The 22,780-nt window shown below is 45.7% G+C and overlaps 1 protein-coding gene and 1 pseudogene across 6 annotated transcripts in view; one reads left to right on the forward strand and one right to left on the reverse strand.

The window, feature by feature from the left end:
- MECOM (MDS1 and EVI1 complex locus) overlaps positions 1–22,780 on the reverse strand; it is a 106,675-nt gene that overhangs the window by 16,355 nt on the left and 67,540 nt on the right. For 3 of the 6 annotated variants that reach the window (XM_066620938.1, XM_066620941.1, XM_066620936.1), the window contains exons 9-11: positions 17,198–17,224; positions 4,586–4,752; positions 1,315–1,392 (exon numbers count right to left, since the gene is read on the reverse strand). In XM_066620938.1, the coding sequence (XP_066477035.1) occupies positions 1,315–1,392; positions 4,586–4,752; positions 17,198–17,224 (272 nt within the window). The remainder of the gene's footprint in view (positions 1–1,314; positions 1,393–4,585; positions 4,753–17,197; positions 17,225–22,780) is intronic. The other 3 variants (XM_066620942.1, XM_066620940.1, XM_066620939.1) reach the window with 1 other exon arrangement.
- On the forward strand, positions 5,160–5,279 carry LOC136646201 (5S ribosomal RNA; annotated as a pseudogene).

Raw genomic sequence — 22,780 nt, forward strand, 5'->3', positions numbered from 1 at the left:
TCAGATGAGCTGCCTTCCCAGGCTGACCAGTCCCATCTACCTGGTGGCTGTTTAGTCGCCTCTAACAGCGGCTGTTTAGTCGCTGTTTAGTCGTACAGCCAAACTGAGGGCCTGTTCTTATCCCCGGCCCCTGGGGGATGACGCAGGAGTGGAGGGGCAGAAAGGAAGGTTGTGGAAGCAGGGATGGGGCTAATGGAGGATTGCAGAGAGAGAGGAAGCAGGGGTGGGGCTAATGTAGGATTGCAGAGAGAGGGAGCAGGGATGGGGCTAATGGACGATTGCAGAGAGAGAGGGAGCAGGGATGGGGCTAATGGACGATTGCAGAGAGAGAGGGAGCAGGGATGGGGCTAATGGACGATTGCAGAGAGAGAGGGAGCAGGGATGGGGCTAATGGACGATTGCAGAGAGAGAGGGAGCAGGGATGGGGCTAATGGACGATTGCAGAGAGAGAGGGAGCAGGGATGGGGCTAATGGACGATTGCAGAGAGAGAGGGAGCAGGGATGGGGCTAATGGACGATTGCAGAGAGAGAGGGAGCAGGGGTGGGGCTAATGGACGATTGCAGAGAGAGAGGGAGCAGGGGTGGGGCTAATGGACGATTGCAGAGAGAGAGGGAGCAGGGATGGGGCTAATGGACGATTGCAGAGAGAGAGGAAGCAGGGATGGGGCTAATGGACGATTGCAGAGAGAGAGGGAGCAGGGATGGGGCTAATGGATGATTGCAGAGAGAGAGGAAGCAGGGGCACTTTCCAAGGGACACTAGCGCTTATTGTCCTGGTGCACCAGCAATACACCAAAGAGTAGAGGTAGCGCAAGATCCTCTTGTCCTGCTGCACCATTCTGGTCAGTGTTTAAAGGAGAGGGAGTGCTGGGTGTGGGTGATGAACTTGGATCAGAGTGGGTTTTAGGAAATAACTCAACTGATTTCCAAGAATCCAATGCGAGCCAACAGGCATGTGTGTGTGCTCATCTCTTAAGAACAATTTGCCTCTTAGTATCCTGAACATTCTGCTGCCTCTGACAGGTTTTGTGAGCATTCAACAGAGATTCTTCAGAAGCCCTATCGCCATGTATCCCCATACAGTTATCACCAAGTATTACCAGTTGCGCTTCACACAGCACATTGTAAAGCTTCATTTCATTGTAATAAGTCAAAGCTTCATATGGCAGCCTTTGACTGCCAAAAGGTCTTTGGTGGTCAAATGCTGCTGTAGCAACTCCAGCATGGATTGCCAATAGCAACAGCCCTTTAATAGATTCCTTCAGTCTGACAAACAACCCATACTTGCCACCCAGAAGACAAATTCATCTGTACCTGTAAGGCTGTTCTCCAGTGTGTGTCCTCAGGTGACGGGTTAGATTTGCAGATCTTGGGAAAATCTTGCCACAGTATCTGTTATTAAAAAGTGGTTTAGAAGGATAGCTTTTACTTTACACTGCATACAGAAATCACAGAACTAGTCCTAATTTTGAACCAATCTTGCAAAGGGTCTCTGTTTCTTTGATATTTAAATATTTCTGAAAAAGCATTCAATAGATGTATTGAATCAAAACCTTACATATCAAGGTGGTGATGTCTGGGGTTTCCAATGCACCCATAAACAATGTATGAGAGCTGACTATCATTTTAATATTTATCCAGAGATCCCACTCTTATTAACTTTGTCACTTCCCCAGCTAAGAGCTTGTGGGGGAAAACACTGTTTTATCAAAGGCTTGGAATCCTGGCTTGATGGAAACAGGTTTTAAATTGTTCAGCTTATTCAATGTGTCAGCAAATGTGGCATCGTTCCATCTGCTGAAGATCAGACCAGACACAATTCAAGAGACCTAATCCATCAAGGTACGTTTCTATAATGGCGTGCCTTGAAAGTAAGCAACGTTTTTTTTCAGAATGATCAGATAAATTGATATGCCCGATATCAAAGACGAACACTCTGAAAATGAGATACGGACATAAATGGCAGGTTTGAAGGAGAGACAGAAAACCAGAACTACAACAGCAGATTATTCTACCAAATCAGGGGCATTTCCCAGAAAAAGATGAATCCAAAATGTAAATCCTAACTGGTGTTTCCGCAGGATTGTGGGTCAACGTGGTCATTAGATTTTGACCAGGTAAAGACATTCTAAGATTTCCTTTTGTTGAACGTGCATGGCAAATCTGTTGTATGAATGTGCCTCCACATGGAGCTAGCCAATATTTACTTCATCAGGGGAAAAACCAACTAACATATGCCCTCAGGTAGTAAGTGCTAGAAGTAGCATAGCTAGAGGGGGGCAAAACAGTAAGTACTGCACGTGCAGCAATATGCCATGTAAGCAGCCCCTCCCACTCACCGTCAGAGCCATTCCAGAGAGCAATGGCAACACACACGAGACACCGTCTCATTCAGTGAGTGCCCGTATGTTGCCTTTGCTGCCTGAAATGGCTATAATGGTGAGTGGGAAGGGGCGCTTACATGGCGCATTGAGGCACCTGAAGTGTTTACCATTTCCCCCGCTCTGGCTACGCTACTGAGTGCGAGCTATGTGCCATATGTACCTAATAAGGGGAAATTATTGTACGACTTGAAGATGCTAAGGAAGACAAGCATGTGAATTGGATTGAAGTTCTGGACTATGAAGGATCATTGACTTCATGTTCATGGTATCAAACAGCCTTAGCTCTGAGGATGCTATGAAACAGAATACTCAGTTTAAGGTTAAAATGCCTGTAAGATACTAATTGCATGCATAATCCTTGTTGAGTTAAGTACTGCTGAAGCACAGCTCTCATTATAGTGGGGTTTTGTGAGGAGGTTCGTACTTTTTTTAAAAAAAATTTGGAGTCGTAAATTTGACATGTGGAAGCGTTTCGGAGTTCCAGAGTATGCAGAGAGCTCCATCATTGGCCATTTTGGAAGTGATTCTGCAAGAAGTGGAAGTGCTCCCTATCTGTTGCCAGTCCCTGCCACAGCCACCAGAGTAGGTAAAGCAGCGGCGGGGGCAGGGAAGGGTGATACTGGGCAGGGAGGGGGGAGAATGGTGTGGGGAGGCTGCAGGAGGGGTGGGTCTGGCAGCAACGGCTGGAGGGGGTGGCTCGGACAGCAGCCAGATCCTATCTCCTCCATTAGAAGCCTCCTTTCTCTCCTTGGACAGCTAAAGAGATAGAGCAGGCTCAAGGGGACCCATTTAAGAGTGGGAGGCTTATATGGGGGTAAGGGGATTTAAATCTCCTTTCCCCTTTGCACCAGCAGGGACGGAAAGGATAGAATTCGGTCCAGGCAGCCCATTCCATTGTGGCTCCCTGGGCAGTGATGCTGCAGCAAGGAATCCCACAGCTCCAGAAGCCTTCTCAGGGTAAGGAAACACAGTGGTCAGAATGTTGTATGAGAGCAGACAAGACTTTGATTCAAATCCCTACTTGGTCATGAAGTTCACTGGATAACCCCGGGCGAGATGCTCTCTCTCCATCTCTTAAAGGTTTATTAAACTGTGGAAAGTGGGAGAACTTTGTACATCACCCTGAGCTCCTTGGAGGATAATAATTATCAAAACATAGCAGAAGGAATAGAATATTGCTGTAATATGAAGGAATAGGCCGATTTGCTATATTTTCATAATTCCAGATAGTCTCTAGTCTCCATACAAAGAAAGAAGGTAGCAAAATTGACTAGCCCAGATTACAAGCAGCTTCTAGTCTAGTCTAGTCTAGTCTAGTCTAGTTCATTACTGTGAGAGACTTAATTCCATTGGGGAGGGGGACTTTCATGTATCTGAAAGGGGGCAGCGTCCTTTTTAAAAGGCTACATGAGTGCTTATCTGGATAAGCACCCACTGAAACTGTAATAAAAAAAAATTAAGAGTAACCTTCAGAATATTTTCAGACATTGGCAGGTAGGAACACCATTACTTGTCAAAGATGTGATGCAGAACACTTGCTATTTAAATTCTGACAAATTTTCAAATTCAAATTTGCACCATAATGATGTGTGAAATCAATCAGATTTGGAGGTCAAGAAAAGGTTCCCTTTAAGTCTAACAAATGGTCTTCCACTTAGAACCTGAAAGACCACAGATGTCTATGTGCTTGATCCAACTCTGAGACAAAACTTCCATTGATTTCTTTAGGAAGATGTTGATTGGAGCCAAATATTTGCAGTGATGACGCCGATGTTTTAACACATCTCCTAATCACTTGCAGATTTTGTGAAATTTCCTTTCTGGCATTATCAAAGGAAAGACCAAGGGAGAAAGAGTTCTTACAGTTCATGATCAGAAAAAAATTACAGGAGGAAAGATCATGCATTAATATAAAGGTGATGAGGAAATTTTGGAAAAAGCTTGTGTATGTAATTTTTTGGCCTCATTTATCAAACTCAAGGTAATGTAGGACAAATTCCTCTTGTAATTACAAACAAACACAAAATCAAACACTGTGCCCATGTCATGCTGAATAAAGAACCTTTTTAAATGCCAGTGACCCACCATAATCCCTATTAATCATCCAATCTTGGGTAATTTCTAAAGTAAACAGCAGCCACTCGCAAGAGAAGAGAGATGTTAGGAGAGCCTGTTGTGGATAATTAGCTTGGGGAGTTTACCTGCAGGTATAGCGTTCTTTGCCCTTTCGTAGAAGGTTCTCTGGCAGCGTGCTGGGAGGGGCTCTGAAGTTGAACATGGAAGGGACAGATTGTATGAGGTCACTGGCTTCTGGTTTCAGGGCACTAAAACTCTCTAATTTTTCAGCCATGTTTTCTATAGCTGACATCTGCAAGAAGGTAAAAACAAAAGAGAAACCATTGTGAGGATATTCTTGCACTGCAGAGAGTAAGGACATCGAGAAGTCAACAAGAAGGCTCCATTTTAAAAAGCATCTATCTAGTCACCGTTACTGAAAAAAACCCTCAAACTTTTTGTCCAGACCAGAGTACAGAGTAACAGAATTGCTCAGGTTTTGATTTAAGTTTCTTTTGCAAACTTTATCCTGATACAGGGAAGAATACAATGATGTGTCTGTACAGACAAACTGTTTTCATAGCGTCATGAAATCTCCAACAAACCTAGGAGCTGTAATTTTGTTAGAAATTTTCAGTTTCCTAACAGAACAATTACCAAGAGTCCTAGAAAGAAAGCTATAACACCTCAATCAGTTATAAGGTTTGTGGCCCATCAGACAACTGCAGCAACTGTTACCCTGCACATGCCTGATCTCGTCTGATCTCAGAAGCTAAGCAGGGTCAGGCCTGGTTAGTACTTGGATGGGAGACCACCTGGGAATACCGGGTGCTGTAGGCTTATACCATAGTCTTTCGAGACTGAAGGTTGCCAACCAACCAGACAACTATATAGCTGCCATCTTGCCCCATGAAAATCTGCTCTAAATCTCCATCCTGGGTGAATTCACTCCCCCCCCCCCTTTATGATCGAACATATGATAATCTTTGCATGTTCCCACACATCAGAAAGTCTTCCTATGCCTTATTTCATTCCTTAAATTATTTGAAACAGCAGAATGCCCAATAGTCCAATCCTACCTAGCTCTGCGTTTGGTGATGGATCCCCCACAAGGCTACAAACTGCCAGAAATGCAATTCGGTGGTGAACACGAGGACACTATCACATCACCACTGAGCCACTTCTGGATGCTATGTGTTGCTTCCTGTGCATACGGGGGGGGGGGATCGCATGGTGTCAGGGTGGCACCCATGCTGGCCACACCACTGGGCCCAATTGCTGCCTTCCAATCTGCTTCCTGGTTGCTTTTAGTGAGTGGAAGTGGATTGGAGTGGTTCTGTCTGCAACAAGCGGGAGGGAAGTGATGGCAGCAAGAAAGGCACACTGAGTTTGTTCACTGCAGCCTGCCATTCAACTGGTCACATCATCAGTGGGCCAGCCCTGTTGACTGGCATACCACATCCAGTAAAGTTGGCTTTTTCCTAACTAAATGCACGTATGTATAAAACACAGTATGAATTTAGACAGAGGAATGATGTGTTACAACTGCTGCAGCAGTTATTTTACACCTACTGAATGTCAACTGTGTGCTATGTGCTGTACAAGAACCAAGTAACTCAGACCCCAATCCTAAGTTCTTTAGTGCCACTGTTGGGTGTTGCTGAGATGGCTGAGCACTAGCAGGTGGTAAGTAGTATCAGGGCGGGGGGGGGGGTTGAAGTCTGAGTGGAACAGGGAGGGGGGAAGGGCGGGGCAGGGAGAGGAACTGGGGTGGGAGGGGGATGGGACCAGGCGGGCTGTGCTCCACCAGAACCCAAACTCCAAGGCCCGACACAGAGCGTCTCAACTCTATGCCTGCAAAATAGCCGGCAAAGACTTGAAAAGCCCCATTGTGGAACTTGAGACTTTCCCTGGGGAAAGAGAACAAAAATCCCCTTCCCCCAAGGAGATCTTTGGCTGCTGCCGAGGGGCTGCAGGATGCAGCGGTAGCCACTTTTGCGCTCCTGCACCTGGCAGCAGTGCCACCTTTAGGATTGGGCTACCTGTCCCTAAGGACAAGACAGTGGTGGAAGTCAGGGATTGACCAAAGGACAGGGGAGGATTCAGATGGTGGCAGAGATGCAGTCCCAGAAGGTCCTGAAGAACTTTATGGTTATGTAATCACACTACTAGAAGCAGTTGTTAATGAAGTTGTAAATAATGTTCCATTCCACTTAACTAGTTGCTCTGCTTCCAACAAAATTGATCAAAACAGATAAAACCTTACAACTTGTTTCTTTTATCAGTGCTGATTTGAAAAATACTGAATGTACTACTCAGCTAGAAAGAAGTATGCAGAATCACCCCCTTTGCTCTGAATGCCCTGGAGAAAGTCTGCAGCCTTAGTCCTATGCATGGCCATTTTGAAGAAGACCCCAATAGAGCCAATGAAGCTCAAAGGGCATATGTAGACCTGATTTGCCTCTGTAATTGTACCAAAGTTGCTCCATTAAGCTCAGTATTACTCATCAGTCCTAAAAAGGTACATGGAAGAAGGCTGGTGGTTTGGCTTATATTTTTCATATTAAAATGTAGAATAATTTCATCTGTGCCTGCTCTTTTGGGTCCAAAATAAATGCCTGCTTGTTTAGTTTGAAATGACTATTCATGTTCTGCTTAGCACTGGTATTTTTCTCCCCTTCCGCCCGTAGCCTGCCCTCTCATTTCATGCTCAGATTCCTAATGCTCACTACAAATTGCAATGTACAGGGTACCACTGCCAATTTGCGAAATGTCTTTCATCAAGCACGGTGCAAAAAAAAGAAGAAAAAATCTCAGAGGGAAGTCAAGATACATTTACTTGTCAGGAGACAAATGGGAAAGCAGAGGGAAGCAGTAAGGGCTGGAAGCTCTGGGGTTTGATTCATAATCACTCAGCTGCTAAAACATTCTCCACAGATGCAAGTGGACAGGGCATTTGTCAATATGAAGGGTTTTGACGGGTACTGATCGCAGGGCCAAGATATGTAATGATGATGCTGGTTGGGATAGGAGGTAATTCCATCCTAGTACAGCAATGTCATTATCGGCCCACAGAGTTCAGCATTATTGTAGCATTTATTTTTCACCCCTTCCGGTTCTCCTTTCCCCAGAATCAGCCTGTTGTCGTTATTTCCCATTGTTCTTAATTTCTCCTAATTGTTCCTTGAGAGAAATTATTGTGACAAAGACCAAAAACTGGCTTCTGACCTTTTGGTTGATTAGTGGTGAAATGTGGGTAAGGATAACGTCTATTTCTGGAGAGGGGAACAAGACATGCAATGGGGGGGGGGGATGAGAAATACCTTCCATATTTAAATTGTTGATTCAGGACCCAATCCTATCCAACTTTCCAGCACTGGTGTAGCCGTAATGCAGCCCCAAGGTAAGGGAACAAATGTTCCCATATCCTGAGGGGGCCTCTGTGACTGCCTCTCCAACACAGGATGCAGTGCACGCCCCATTGGCACTGCTACACAGGCATTGGAAAACTGGATAGGATTGGGCCCTCAGTTTTATTACCAAGCGCTTTTTAAAATCTGTGCTTACATTGTTGTCCTCATTCCCATGGATCCCAGCAATAACAGAGCAACTTGTGCTCCCCTCCCTTTTAAATAGCTTCATCAACCCATTACACAATAGTTTGTGCAGCTTCAGAGCTTGGTTCTGATCTATCCTAAGACATGTCTGCATGGCTTTACCACAAATCAGCACAGATTTGACAATTCAGGGCCCAATCCGCTCCAATTTTCCAGTGCTGGTGCAACCATACCAATGGGGTGTGTGCTGCATCCTGCAGTGGAGGGACAGTCATTGAGGCCTCCTCAAGGTACGAGAACATGTCTTCATTTTTATCTTGGGGCTGCATTGTGACTGCATCAGTGCTGGAAATTTGGATAGAATTGGGCCCTCAGGCATCTAACTTGTCCTTCTGCACATGTGGCTTGCAAGTCCTATACTGGCAATTAGGACTACAAGCTTTACAGCCCAATCCTACATCCCACTGATGATGATGCAGCTGTGCTAACTGAGCACTCACTGCATCCAATAGTGTGTGTGTGTGGGGGGGGGGAGTAGAACAGAAGGCCAAACTTTTTTTACTTATCTCTGGGTAGGTCTTCAGGCCACCTATGGGTCTTGGACTAATGCCAGCTATGTAGCTGGCTTAAGTCTGAGAAGAGGTAGGGCAGGCTGAAAAATGGGGATAAAATCTGTCCTGAGCCTTTGAGACTTTGGGTGGGGAGGCAGCAGTGATGAGAGGCGGAGATTGGAGGATCAGGCTCAGGAAGGAGGCAGGATCGATTGAGGCACTGATATCCTATCCCCCTTCCCAGACCCAATTCCATGGGAGGGGTCAACACGGACCCACACCAGTTATTTAACTGGCTCCACACTTCCTGCTTGGTTGGCACAAGCATCCTGTGCCAGCCAGGGAGTGCTGTAAAAGTGCCGTAAAGCACATTCATGACTACTCTCAAGCCAGCTAGGCTAGTGCAAGGACATGCGCTTGCCTGCTAGTGCTAATCTAAGCTAGGGGAGAGTGAGTTCCTGCCAAGGGAGGCTGGTGCAGGGGGTGGGGGTGGGAGGGTGGATCGGAGGTGGGGAGGGGGCATTTTTGGATGGGGGAGGGTGGTCCAGGAAGCAGATCGGGTCTGGTAGGGGGGCAGGATCGGCCCTGGTAGCACAGGCAAAATCCCACTCCCCATTCCCGGCCTTATTGGCTTTAACTGGGCCACTAGGATTTGTGCCAGCAAATTCACTGGCACAGATCCAAGCAGCCCCATGGGTGACTGCGATGTTGCTCAGGGTAAGAGGAAAAATGTTCCCTTACTCCGAGTTGCACTCCAGCCAGTACATACCTTGTGCGGGATATAGCCCAAGCCACTTGGCCTGCCCGTTACAGTGCAAGTTAGGACTGGGCTGTGAAAGAATCACGTATAATTCTCCTCTTCCCCCTGCCTTCTTATCTCCTACCCCACTTTGTTATCTCTGTTGCTTAAAAATCGAGATCATAAACTCCTTGGCACAGGGCGTAGAGTGCCATGCATATTAATATATTGGCATCCTATAAATAACTCTGTATCAAACTGAAATACAGTGGTGCCTTGCAAGACAAAATTAATTCGTTCCACGAGTCGTTTCGTCTTGCGAGGCATCACTGCAAACTGCAAACAAACAAACAAACAAAAATTTGCAAAAAAAATTCGTCTTGCGAAGCACGGCCATAGAAAAATTAGTCTTGCCAGTCACCAAAAAAATCGCAAAACGCTTTCGTCTTGCGAGTTTTTCGTTGCGCGAGGCATTCGTCTTGCGAGGCACCACTGTAGCTAACTTAATTCTCAGTTTGAAAGCCAGTCCAAACATGTAGGTACTAAGCTGCCCAGGGGACTTTGCAATCTATATTACCAATACAAGAAAGCAGTATATTGACATGATATTCTAATTAAACTATCTGTCAAATATAATTGATGTGTGGTGTTTATGCTAGATTAATTCAGCTGAACAGAAGAGTGCAATGTTTTAAAGAAAGATCTTAAAGAAGTGAAAGAGCTGAGGCTGGAGTGAATCCTTTCAAGGAACACAATGCTGCTGCTGAAAATAACAGTTCCACATTGAGTTCCCCTATCCCCCTCTGTGGCATCTAGTCCAATTACACCATGTTGTGAAGTACAATGCTGTAGGTTTGCTCTACGTAACTGGCTACCACTGAAGGGGTGGGGAAATACATCATGATAAGATGTTATCATTAACATTAAGAACATAAGAACAGCCCCACTGGATCAGGCCATAGGCCCATCTAGTCCAGCTTCCTGTATCTCACAGCGGCCCACCAAATGCCCCAAGGAGCACACCAGATAACAAGAGACCTGCATCCTGGTGCCCTCCCTTGCATCTGGCATTCTGACATAACCCATTTCTAAAATCAGGAGGTTGCGCATACACATCATGGCTTGTACCCCGTAATGGATTTTTCCTCCAGAAACTTGTCCAATCCCCTTTTAAAGGCATCCAGGCCAGTTGCCATCACCACATCCTGTGGCAAAGAGTTTCACAGACCACAGATAGTACAACATTGTGATAGTTGTACTAGACATGGGGGCTGAGGAGCAAACTTGAGATGAGCTGCCATTTTCAGTGGCAGCCCCGAGCCTACCTAAGTGACTCTATTGAAATGAATTACTTTCTCCTTTACTTTTGAATCAAACATCCCTGGAAAAAAAAATACAGATATAATGAAGTGAGATAAAAATGAAGGGGAATTCTTAGCCCCCTTTGTCTCTTTTGCACACAGTCCTTTTGCCCATTTGTATTCTCTTCTCTGACTGATGAAAACCACTGGAGCAGCAGGGAAGATATCAGTGCAGCTTTTCTTTCCCCTTTTTAATGCTTGCTACGGTAGCTCTTTGCCTCAGCTGAGGCAAAAAAAAAAGGTCATTTGTTTGTCTGTCCAAACAGATGTTCCTAGACAAAGAAAACCATGGAAAGGTTGCTGAAGCAGAATTCAAGTCTCGAGGACATGGCAGTAAAGGGAAGGAAGCCCTAGAAGAATGTCATAGTCATAACAATGACGACTAGCAAAAACTGGAGAGTGGGAATGTCTTGCTGTTTTGGTTCTAAAAATAAAGGTGCAGAGGGCTAGAAGTCATCCCCTCTGACCTGGAATAATAATACTGAATGATAGCAATTTATAAAATTATGCACGGCATGGAGATAGTGAATAGGGAGACATTTTTCTCCCTTTCCCATAATACTAGAATTCAGAGTCCTCTAATAAAATGGATGGGGAGTAGGTTCGGGACAGGCAAAAGAAAACAGTTCCCACAATGCTATTTCTTCACAAATTCCAGGGCTAAGTTTTGGGCTTGATAACAGAGCAAAAGCTGATGATTCCAGTGACCACTGGTACAAATAGCACCCTTTTGGGTCTGCAGCAGTATAAAAAGTTGCCTTAACTTGGGTGAGCCTGTTCTCCATCTATCCCCTCTGGCAGTTCTCCAGGGACTCTGGAAGGGGTTCTTCCCTAGAACCCCTTTTTGCTATAAATCTCAGGAATTGGCCCTGGGAATTTTACTTACAAAACATGCGCTCTGTTAAACAGTTGGAATTTTTTGGCCTGGAAAGACATGTGATGGATACTTCTGAATCTATGGAACACAGTGATGAAGTATGAATGGAAGGAAATTTATTATTCTCCTTTTTCCTCCCAACAAGGTTAGGAATACCTCCTATGTAACTTTTAAGGAGAAGCAGTATTTTTTAAAAAATGCAACACCCCAATCCTATCCCCCATCAGTCCAGAGCATGCAGCTCTGCCGACAAGTCCACACTGTATGCTGTGGTAGGAAGGGGCAACCAGACGTTCCAGGAGAGGTAAATAAAAACATTTAATATAAACCGCCTGGCCACCAATGAATTTCATCAGAGCTCCAGCAGCTGTTTTGCTGGCCTAAGTCTGAGGAGAGTCAAGGGCAGGTCCAGGCTGAGAAAGATGGTTAGGATCCAGTGCACACTGCTGCCACCAAGATCCGCCCTAAACCATCTGCCCAACCTGCCCCATCCCCATTTTACCCTTCCCTTCCCCATTCAACCTCCTCCCCACCCTCCCCTGCCCCATTCCACCACCCGCGCAGGGCTGACCTGCTCCAGTAGGCCCCCACTGCTCTGCTGATGTGCAGGAAAGGCTCTGGTCTCCCTGCTGGCGCACCAGCTCTCTGTGCTGCCACAAAGCACTTTATTGTGCTTATGTGGCAACCAGTGCCAGCGGAACACATGTTCCGTTGGCACTGCCTTTAGTGTGGATCGGGCCATTACAAAAGAAATACAGAATAGTATATGTTACACAGAATGACAGTTTTGATTTACATACATAGTTGATTCTATCTGCATCCAGAAGTTTAGAAAAGGAAGTGGCTTGTATCCTCTACCTCCCTTTTGGTCCCTAAGAGGCCATAAACCGCTGGGTGACGCAAACCTGTCTGTACTCCCAATTCCCCCAGCTCAAACCCAAAATGTAGGCATTACCATAACTGGGAAAAAAGTATGTATTTATAAATATCAGATGGGCTTGATACCATCAACAAGGCCATGGACATTCCTGTTAGAATTTATTAGCTAGGAACAGAAAAACAGTAAATGACAGAAAGGGGAAAGAGTCTGTTAAGAATAAATAATGTAAATGCAATAGCCTGAGATAGTTTAGTAGGCAGTGCCCTGGATTATATGCCTCAACCAAATTTATAATTTAGGTCAATATATCCAAGCAGAAAATGGCTGACCTTAAGAACTCATAATTCATGGGAAAGAAAAATCTTTACAGAAGTATGTCTTCCATTTTTATTAGGCTGTTTTAAAGAGATATACAAATCTGGATGAATGGAGTTCACCATCTTCTTTCTTCATCAAATTAACCTAACATCCATCCAAGTTACTCTGGAGCTTTTGTTGGGGTAGAACCTCAAGAAGAGTATGGCTAGTTGAAGGAGCAAGAGTTTGGAAAAGAAAAAAGCAGGAGAAGGAACACTAGGAAGGGCATCTGTTTGCATTTCTTTTCCAAATCTACCAGTGCAGAAAAGGATTTAGATAAAGCAAAGGAGAGGAAATGTTAAAATAGTTTAAACTGCCCTAAAGCATGCAGATGATAGCAAGGTTTGGAACACAGAACTGTAAAGTAACTGAATAGTTCTCCTTGCATAGAAACTCTTCAACCAGCTGTGGTTGTTTAGGTACCTGTAATATTTCTAAAAGATAAAGGAATTCCCTGTAAGTAAAATAAGCATAAGTTGAGGGTGAGGATCTGAACATATGTGTTCAAGTTCTAGAAGATGCCAAATGCAGCTCTGACTAAGTCAGTGAGACAAGATCCAGGGGACAGGGCAAGACACAGTAAGAATAGCATAAGTGTGGGGCAGGGAACAGCAGCAAATTTAAACTCAGGTTGCATGTGACTAAGATGGAGTCATGTAGTTAACTAAATCCTCTCTAGTGTGCCTCTCCCAAAGTGGTTTTCATTCAGCCAGGTTCAATACTGGAGCCAGGCTGAAGGAAAAGTGATTACATAGGATGCACTGAAGGAAGGTAAACTGGGGGAATGAGTGTGACACCTCTTACGTCTGCACTCATTAAATCAGACTTTCCTATCCCTCCATTTCTAGGTATTTGGGGCAAATCAGTTTTTAAAAATATGGATTGTCCACCTTCATGTGACCTAGAGCTTCCATATTGGTCAAAGAAGCAAGTTTGAGCTTTTATAGTGGTTCAGCCTTGTCGTATGACCCTACTGTGCCACAATCAAGTTCAAGAGGCTGGGCCTAGCTGATCATCTTGTCATTTCATCCTTTGGCCAGTGTTCCGTGGTCGTGTGCAGACTAACAGCCCAATCCTGAGCTCCCAGCACGCAGCTTCAGAGGCACCGAAAACGGCTGCCACCAGATCCTGTGTGCCACGGGCTACCATGGGCAGCACCTCAGGAGAAGGGGACTTTTGTTCCCTTCTCCCGGGTAAGGGAAATACCCTGCAATGGGGCTACTCAAGTTACGGCCAACCAAAAGGTCGGCGGGAAGGTAAAGGCATTCGTGTAGGGCGCCGAGCATCACACAAACCGACAGGATCCGGTGGAGCAGAGCTCCACTGGACCCACCTTCCTCCCTCCCCCGGCATGCCTCCCACCTGCCCTCTCCCCGCCTCCCACCTCTCTGTCATGCTTCCTTCCTCTGCCTGCCTCCCCCCTCCCCGGAATGCCTCCTCCCTGCCCCTCTCCCCACCCCCGTTTACCGTGCCACAGCTCGGCAGTCCATGCGACTGCCGAGCGGTGGATAATGGGTGCTTGCCCAGCTCTAGCCCAGCGCCAACCAGCGCTGAGCTAGCACAGGTGCTGGCCCGGCAGTAAGGCTTGCAAATGTGCCTTATGACGTGTTTGCGACAGTGCACACCAATGGTAAGCCGCTGAGCACTGTTCAGGCTTGGGCTCCCAATCCCTGCACAAACCCAAGCACTGGGTTCAGGCCTCAGTAAGAACCAACACTCACAACATGCCTGCTTGAGTAGCTGCTTTGTTTCTTAGCTCCTGGAAGTTCCTACCATCTAATTTGCAAGCAGAGGTATAGCTAGACATTACGCAGAATGTAAAGCATGGTTTTACTTTTTATATATAATAGCGCATGTGGGGGCATGAAATGGGGTGAATCTGTGGCAAGGGGTGGAAGGACAATGGAAACTTTTTTTCCCAAAACTAAAATAGTGTGCAACTGGGATTAGAACTGCAACAAGAGCAAGGTACTCATTCCTACCCAAATTTCTAGTGCTGATGCAGCCACGCCCATAGGGCAAGCGCTGCATCCTATGGTGGAGATCTCAGGATAAGGGAGCATTTGTTCCCTTACCTTGGGGCTGCACTACGACTACACTGGTGCTAAAAAGTTGGATAGATTGGGCCCTAAAGCCTCCTGCGCCCACTGCAGTGGCTTCCCACCATTTCCACAACAAAAAGGGAAAGATACTTATGTTACTCATTACACATCATTTTTTTTTCCATTCCAGAGTTCAATCTCCACGCTGGCAAAACAAATGTCTGAAGCAACATTAAGATCCCACTCATGAAATTTGATTCGGAAAAGTGACATGGAAGAGCTATTACCAATGGTGATTTTACTTGTGCTTCAAAAAGATATCCAGGGATCACCAGAAATTACATCAGAATGGGCTTGAGGTCCAAATTGTTAATTTAAGATAATGCACATTTTTCAGCCTTTAAGTTTCTTTGAAATGGTGAACAATTGCTGGAATACTGTACTTCTTAAAAGGAAATTAAAAGTTTTAAAATGCTGGCTTCAGTCTTTTTTTTTTTTTTTCCCAAAATATGTAAACATAGACTTTAATATTACTGTAGATACTCCCCTATAGTATGTGAAATTTTTGCCAAGTAATCAAACTCCAATTCTCACTTCGCCTTATCTCCGGGTCAATCAGAGGGAGAAGCCTTTCAACTCTGAAAAGTTTCGTTTCTCAAGGGCAGACAGGCGCCAAGTTTCTCAAGCAGCAGGCAGGCACAGCTCCTTAGAAGCAATTTGTTAACCTCTTATTCTCCTTCCTTCTGCTGCAGCCTGGTTCTGCTTTGCAAATGCTTGCAACGCAGGTCTGTTTTTTGAAACACCAGGATGGGACCCTCCTTCCCAGGCTACAATTCAGTGCACCATTACTTCAGAATAACCCCAATGGAAAGCAGTGGGTTTACTTCTGAGTAAAAAGGGTTGCAAATATATGCAACTGCATCTCTCTGCTGTGAATTGAATTGCACACTCCTAGTTACGTGTTATGGGTTGTATGTTGTACGTAGAGCTTCTGGCTTAACACACCAGACACCTTAAAGGTGGATTTGATTCATGGTTCAACCTTTTTCACTTGCATATCCCTTGGCAGCCCATTTCCATAAATTGTATCCTTCATATTAGCAAAATGTTTGTAATTAATAATACAAGCCCTCATCTCCTCTCTATGAAAGCCCAGACTTCATGTATTTATCACAGTATTTTCTCTTTTTATCTGTTTGAAGAAGACTCTGCCTTTGCACTGTTTTGCACCAGAAGTGTGCTGAAATTCTGGGTGACTGATCACTTTCCATATTATGTTTCAGTTTTTTTACTGTGCTGGTTTTCAATCACTGGTTCATACATGAATTGATGACCAAAAACTAGGTAGGTGGGGTTTTCACAGCCAACTAGCTACCTCCCTTCCTGCAAGGCCTTGTAAGGCATTCTGGAGCATGACCTGCCTTTTTCTACCATATTCCATTCTTTTTCAAGTACCCCTAAAGGTCCTGTTGAGTGTCCCTAGGAGTACATGAATACCAGGTTGGGAACCACTGTTCTACTGGTATGTTGTTTACAGTGCACTTACTCTGATAGTGCTTACAAAAAGATGATGAGGACCATAATTTAAAAAGAATAAAAATGTATCTTATTACTTTTACTTTTGTTATTAATCTTTTTACTATGTTTTTCCTTTGCTTTTTTTTTACTTTTACTTTTACTTTGTATTTACTTTGATCTTTTACTATGTTTTTAATAAATCAGAGACTACAGTTCTTAGGTAACAATTAGTGGTGGGTTATTTTTCAGGATCTGGCCTTGAGTAAAATCAGACAAAACTATAGTCAGGCACCCCCCTAAGTTTAACCCCTTATCCGAGGATAATAGAAAATTCCATGATTGTTCCATGATTGTTGGCTCAAAACCTGCCCTCGACTTATCTGTGGGGTCGACTTATAGGCAGGTATCTGCTGTGTGTTATGTGGATTTGCCTGCAAAGTATTGTTTTATCAGGACAGCTTCTGATTCATAGCAAATATTTGGCTAGTTTACATTTAAAATTACACTAGCATGTAAGAGGTGAATGTTCAGGGGCTTTTTGTTTATATCAGTGAGCACTTAAAGCTTTGGGTTCGCATACCTGTATAACAATTTTATGCCTCTAAAAACCTTAATAAAATTCTATGAAAGGGTTGTATGTGCAATCCTTTGTAGCAGGCTCTCATTCATTGTAAACAGTAATGGAGTAAATAAAGACGGCAGTATTTGTTTAATGAGAAGCAAAATAAGACACAACTATGATTTAGAAGAGCTAAATTAATTAGCGGGAAAAAGGTTGTCATGTTTCAGTGAAGTAGATTATTGTTCATGTCATGTTTTCTTCTTATGCAATTTCTTTTATAGTGTTTAAATTGAAAATATAAATAATAAACTTACCCAAGTTCTTTGATCAGGCAATTGGAACTGGGAGCAAAATTGAAACAAAAACAACACATTATTCCCGCATTTGGATCCCTTATTGCAATTAATGTATAGTTCATGCCACAATAAATTTGTCATTAAAATGCCACAAATCTTTGTTGCTTTTGCTACAAGAGATGAACATGGTTGCCCTGCCAGTAGTGGATTATTTGCATTTGAAGAGACACAAGGCCACTGCACATAACAGCAACAGCCTGTTAATGCTAGTGCTGACATTTCCCTTAAAGAAAGAAGGTTTGATCCAGGGAAAACAAGAAGGATGCAGACTATATTCCCAGGGTTGGCTGCCAACCATGGTTACAAGGGAGCCAGTGCAATGTCAGCATTGGCCCATCATCTCCAGAAATGCAGCTGTGCAGTCTGTGATTTTTACATTCCAAAATAGTCACTTTCAAAAACAAATGGAAGCCTGCTGGATTTTTTCCCCCCTTATAAGAGGATGCACATATTTTGATCCTATCATGGTTTCATAAAAGTGGACATTACAGGCAGTTTGGGGTGTTGTTTATAAATCATCTTCAGAAAGTTTGTCTTTGTGCAATCTGCCCATGTACGAACAAAGTTACTAAAATATAATAATATTAAAATAAATTACTATATATACGCGGGGCCAAATTCTGCCTTGGGGATCAAACCAGCGTTTATCTTACTGTGCTCTGATCCTGATTTGCCAACCACCTCTTTAGCAGGAAGAGAAATACAGTAGGAGGAGAGATATTTGAAGATAAACAGGGATGAACATTACTCGAACTGTGGTTCAAAATTTATACTACTTTAACTCATGATAACTTGATATCTGCCACATTTTGTTCTTCCTGTTCGGTGTTAACACACTTTGTTTTGGTTCCATCCCTTTCCACTTTAGCACTAAATATAAAATATGACATGTTGCTATTTTTATAACAAGTTATATTATGCCTTTTTACAAATGCATGTTATTCAGATGGTTGCTATGTCACAAGTATGTACGGTTAAGGATGGGTAATATGGGCCACTAGCAGTCTTAGGGGAGCTGTTTTTCCCCTGCAGACAGGCACATCTTGTGACACACCAAGCTAACGTATAGCCCAGTCCGAACCCACGCTTTAATGGGGAGGCTGATTGGCCTGCCCATATCCGGAGAAGGGTTGGGGCTGCCTGCGGCTTAACCCGGAGCAAGGGAAATGCATTCCCCTTACTCTGGGTCATACCGCAGCAGACCCAATGAGGCTATTTGGATCCCCAAATAGAGGTGACGCAGATCTGAGCAACCTGGAGCTGCTCCGCGTCGCCTGGACCTAGAGCTTTTCCATTGCCTGCCCAGACTGGCCCTACCCCTCACTAGGCTGTAGCCCACCCACAGGCCACAGGCCCTAGTGCAGGGCGAGTGCCCAGCCTCTGCTGGTCTCATGGACCCACAGGCTCACCTGTTGCCCACCTTCCCCTGCCCTGGAATAAGTCCTTCCTGCCCTCCCCAAGCTCCTGTGCCAGCCTGCCTTACAATTCCACCAGCGCTTCAGGGCTCATGTCAGCCCCCCTCCTCACATGGTGGCACGAAAGTGCCTTATGGCCCTTTCTCAGCACTTCTGGGCCAGCGCAAGTGACTTGCACCAGCCCATCTGCAGGTAAGGATTGTGCCCACAGTCCACTAGCCATGTATTAGAGCAGAGGTGTCCAAAGTTTTTGGCAGGAGGGCCACATCAGCTCTCTTGACACTGTGTCGGGGGCCGGGGGGAAAAAAGAATTTACATTTAAAATTTGAATAAATTTACATAAGTTTACATAAATGAATATGTTAAAGATGAACTTATGAATGAATGAAGGTCTTGCAATAGCTCAAGGCCTATAAAAGGGGTTGGCTTTTCCTTTGCTGCCGCTGCTGCATCACAGATGTGAAAGAGCAAGCAGTGGAGGGAGCTCTCATCCCACAGTTCACACGAGAGGTCAAACAGTCACCCTCTTGCTGAGAGAAGTTGCGTTGGGCCAGTGCGGGCTTCAACAAATCTCCTGAGGGCCAGAGGCTCATTGGAGACTGGGGGCTCCCTGAGGGCCGCATTGAGAGGCCTTGAGGGCCGCAAGTGGCCCCCGGGCCGGGGTTTGGGCACCCCTGTATTAGAGGATTAAGAGCCCAATTCTGAGCTCGGCGGCACCCATGTGCACTGTCACAAATGTGCCATAAGGCACATCAGCGACAGTTACTGCCGGGCTACTGGCCATGCTAGGCCAGCGCCAGCTGGTGCTGCGCTAGCGCTGGGCAACTAGTGCATAAGGCATGTCAGCGACAGTTACTGCTGGGCTATTGCCTATGCTAGCACTAGCGCTGGGCTAGTGTGGGGTGGTTAGTGCATAAGGCAAATCAGCGACAGTTACTGCCGGGCTACTGCCCATGCTAGCCCAGCGCCGGCTAGTGCTGGGCTAGCGCTAGGCTAGTGCAGGGCGGGCACCCAGCCTCTGCTGTTTGGTGGTCTCATGGACCGCTGAGCCACGGCACAGTAAGTGGGGGCGGGGAGAAGGCGTTCCAAGGAGGGGAAAGGACGGCGGGGGCGGGGAGAGGGCGGGCAGGAGGCGTGACGGGGAGGCAGGGGAGGAGAGAGGGTGGACAGGAGGCATGCCAGGGGAGGGAGTAGCAGGGCAGGAGGTGGGTGGAGCTCTGCTCCACCGTATCCTGTTCGTTCGTGCAGACTTTACCCTACCCAAACGGCTTTACCTTACTGCTGACCTTTTGGTCAGCAGTAAAGTGAGTAGCCCCATTGCGGGGCTGCTTCCCTTACCAGGGAGAAGGGGATGAAAGTTACCCAGGAGAAGGTTGAGGCGCGCAGGATGCGGCAGGAGCCGTTCTTGTCGCCGCTGCAGCCGCGCGCCCTGGGCAGCTCAAGATTGGGCTGTGAGTCTACAATAAAATCACATCTGGAGGACACAAGACAGAGAAATTAAAGGGCAGAGGAAAGACACAAGTATTCCAAGGCACACCAAGGGAACCAGCAAGAGAGAAGACAGAAAGGTAAGACTGCAAACAGTAACTCCGGGGAGGCATCAGGATCACAGTCATGTTTATATTTCACAGCTGCCACATGAACAATTTGAAATCACTCTAGGAGGCAGCTGTTTTAGCATGTGATAAGCTGTTCATATAGAGAAACTCACCACATAACAAGGGCAATTGTTTTTCAATCTGCACAGACCTTTGTTTCACACAGTAAGTTTCTCCACATAAACGGTTTCACCATGTGATAATACCCATTGCTGGGAGTCCTTTAAAGCAGCCTCCGAGTGGTGGCTGTAATGGAGAAACAGGCCCTGTAGAAATGCTCCCACATGAGATAGGGTAGGGAGAGGCAGAGATCCAAGGGCAGGCAGGTGGGACTCAGCCATCTGAGATACCATCTCTTGGAGTTACACCCATTGAGCCAAGGATCGTAGCTGCACTGTGGAAAAGCAGGTTTGTGCATCCTCAACAAATGCGTACAATGGTGTTTGATGCTGCTACCCTATGCAAACAAGACTAGATTTGCACAACTCCGTGAAAAAAGGGAGAGGAAGATAGCACAAATCAAGTTTATGTATCCCATCTTATCTCACATATTGCTTGATATGTGTGGGGTGGCGGTGTTCCTGGGGGAATGGGGGGGGCAAAAACCCTAGGCGCCACACCTGCAAGGCCTGTGGGGGTGGTACCACAGCCGCCTGCCCTCTGGAACTCTTCTGAGGGCCAGTGAGGCTTTGGGCAGCATCCTCTAGACCTCTGAAAACCTAATGAGGTCTCTGGAGGGCCGTTAAACTGATGAACCGTTAAACCATTTTCTGATGAAAACCGGAAGTAATGCTTAAAGGCACTCTGGAGGCCTCAGAAGGCTTTCAGGGGGCCAGAAAGTACAGTGCAAGGCTCTGGACTGACCAGTACGGAGGGGAACGGCAATCTACTGGGGAAGGGGCAGCATTCTGCGGCCCTGGCCCTAAGTGGCACATGGGCCAAGATCATGTGGTGTGGAGTATGCCTGGAAGAGGATTCTCAGCTGGGTCAGTGTGCCAGTTGTGAAAATGAGACACAGGGCACAATCCTAACCAGGTCTACTCAGAAGTAAGTCCTATTTTGTTCAATGGGGCTTACTCTCAGGAAAGTGTGGTTAGGACTGCAGACAGAGTCACATCATTGGGAGGCAGACCTGTTGACCAACCTGCCATTAACCTCTTACAGGGGCTACTGGGATATTGGAACTGCTGCAACCCAGGCAACCATATTTATTTCAGCTGCACCTTAGGGCAGGTCAGTGGGAGTGCTTTGCAGAATTCAGAAGAATTTCCTACATAAAATAATAAAATTGACAGCACAATTCTCTGCATATCTACTCAAAGGTAAGTGTGTTCAATGAGATATAGTCCCAGGAAAGTGACAGCCTTAAGGAGTGTAGGCTGGATATTGGGGCTGCTTCCATCCTCTCTGATAAGTAGCACTGCTCTGGGCTGGAATCCCCCCATTTACGTCCCAGTAGGTAACTGTACCTGACAAATACCTATAAATGTAGCGTTAGCAGCCAAAAATAAAGAGTCAACAGGTTTGTACAAATATTATTCTTTACAAACAGTTCAAACCAAAGCTGGAAGGTGATTGGATTTATTTGGAATGAGGAAAGGAAAGTTCATACAAGAGAGTTCACTTTCTCTATGTTGCATCAGGCTTTCAATAAAATGTTGGTTATTGAATTATCTAAATTATTTGAGCTCAGTGCCTGTCATCACTACTTAGGTCATGATATGCCATGAAAACAGCTCTCTCACTTTTCCAACAACTAAGAGGGCCATTTGGGTAGAACATGAAAGTTCCTATCGGAGAACTTTACCATCCCAGAAATACCATCCCACTCCTATCAGGCTTGTTATGATAGCAGAGGAACAGAATTCTGCTACAGCAACAGGCCAAACAGCAGCAGATGTCGCTGGCAGCCAAATCGCAGTGGTGATGGCCCACTGGCAACCTGATCTTGCTGGCTGTGAGCCAGCAAGGGGGACAGTGCAGGGGGAAGATAGTGGGCAGGGTGGAACTGGGTGTCCCAGGGGAAGAATGGAGGTGTGTGTGGATCCAGTAGCAACAGCACACATCACATCTTATCCCTTCTTTCAAAAACCTTTCCACAACTTTTTCCTTTGTGGACACCCACCCACCCACCAAAATAGGTGGTGTATGTCTGAGGAGACCAATAGGCAGGAGGGGAGAACAAGAGGAAAGTAAGAACATAAGAACAGCCCCACTGGATCAGGCCATAGGCCCATCTAGTCCAGCTTCCCGTATCTCACAGTGGCCCACCAAATGCCCCAGGGAGCACACCTGATAACAAGAGACCTGCAAGGCTTCCTGGGAATTGTAGTTAAGAACATAAGAACAGCCCCACTGGATCAGGCCATAGGCCCATCTAGTCCAGCTTCCTGTGTCCCACAGTGGCCCACCAAATGCCCCAGGGAGCACACCAGATAACAGGAGACCTGCATCCTGGTGCCCTCCCTTGCATCTGGCATTCTGACATAGCCCATTTCAAAATCAGGAGGTTGCACATACCCATTATG

The sequence above is a fragment of the Tiliqua scincoides genome, chromosome 3, assembly GCF_035046505.1.
Source record: "Tiliqua scincoides isolate rTilSci1 chromosome 3, rTilSci1.hap2, whole genome shotgun sequence".
In the NCBI taxonomy this organism is placed as follows: Eukaryota; Metazoa; Chordata; class Lepidosauria; order Squamata; family Scincidae; genus Tiliqua; species Tiliqua scincoides.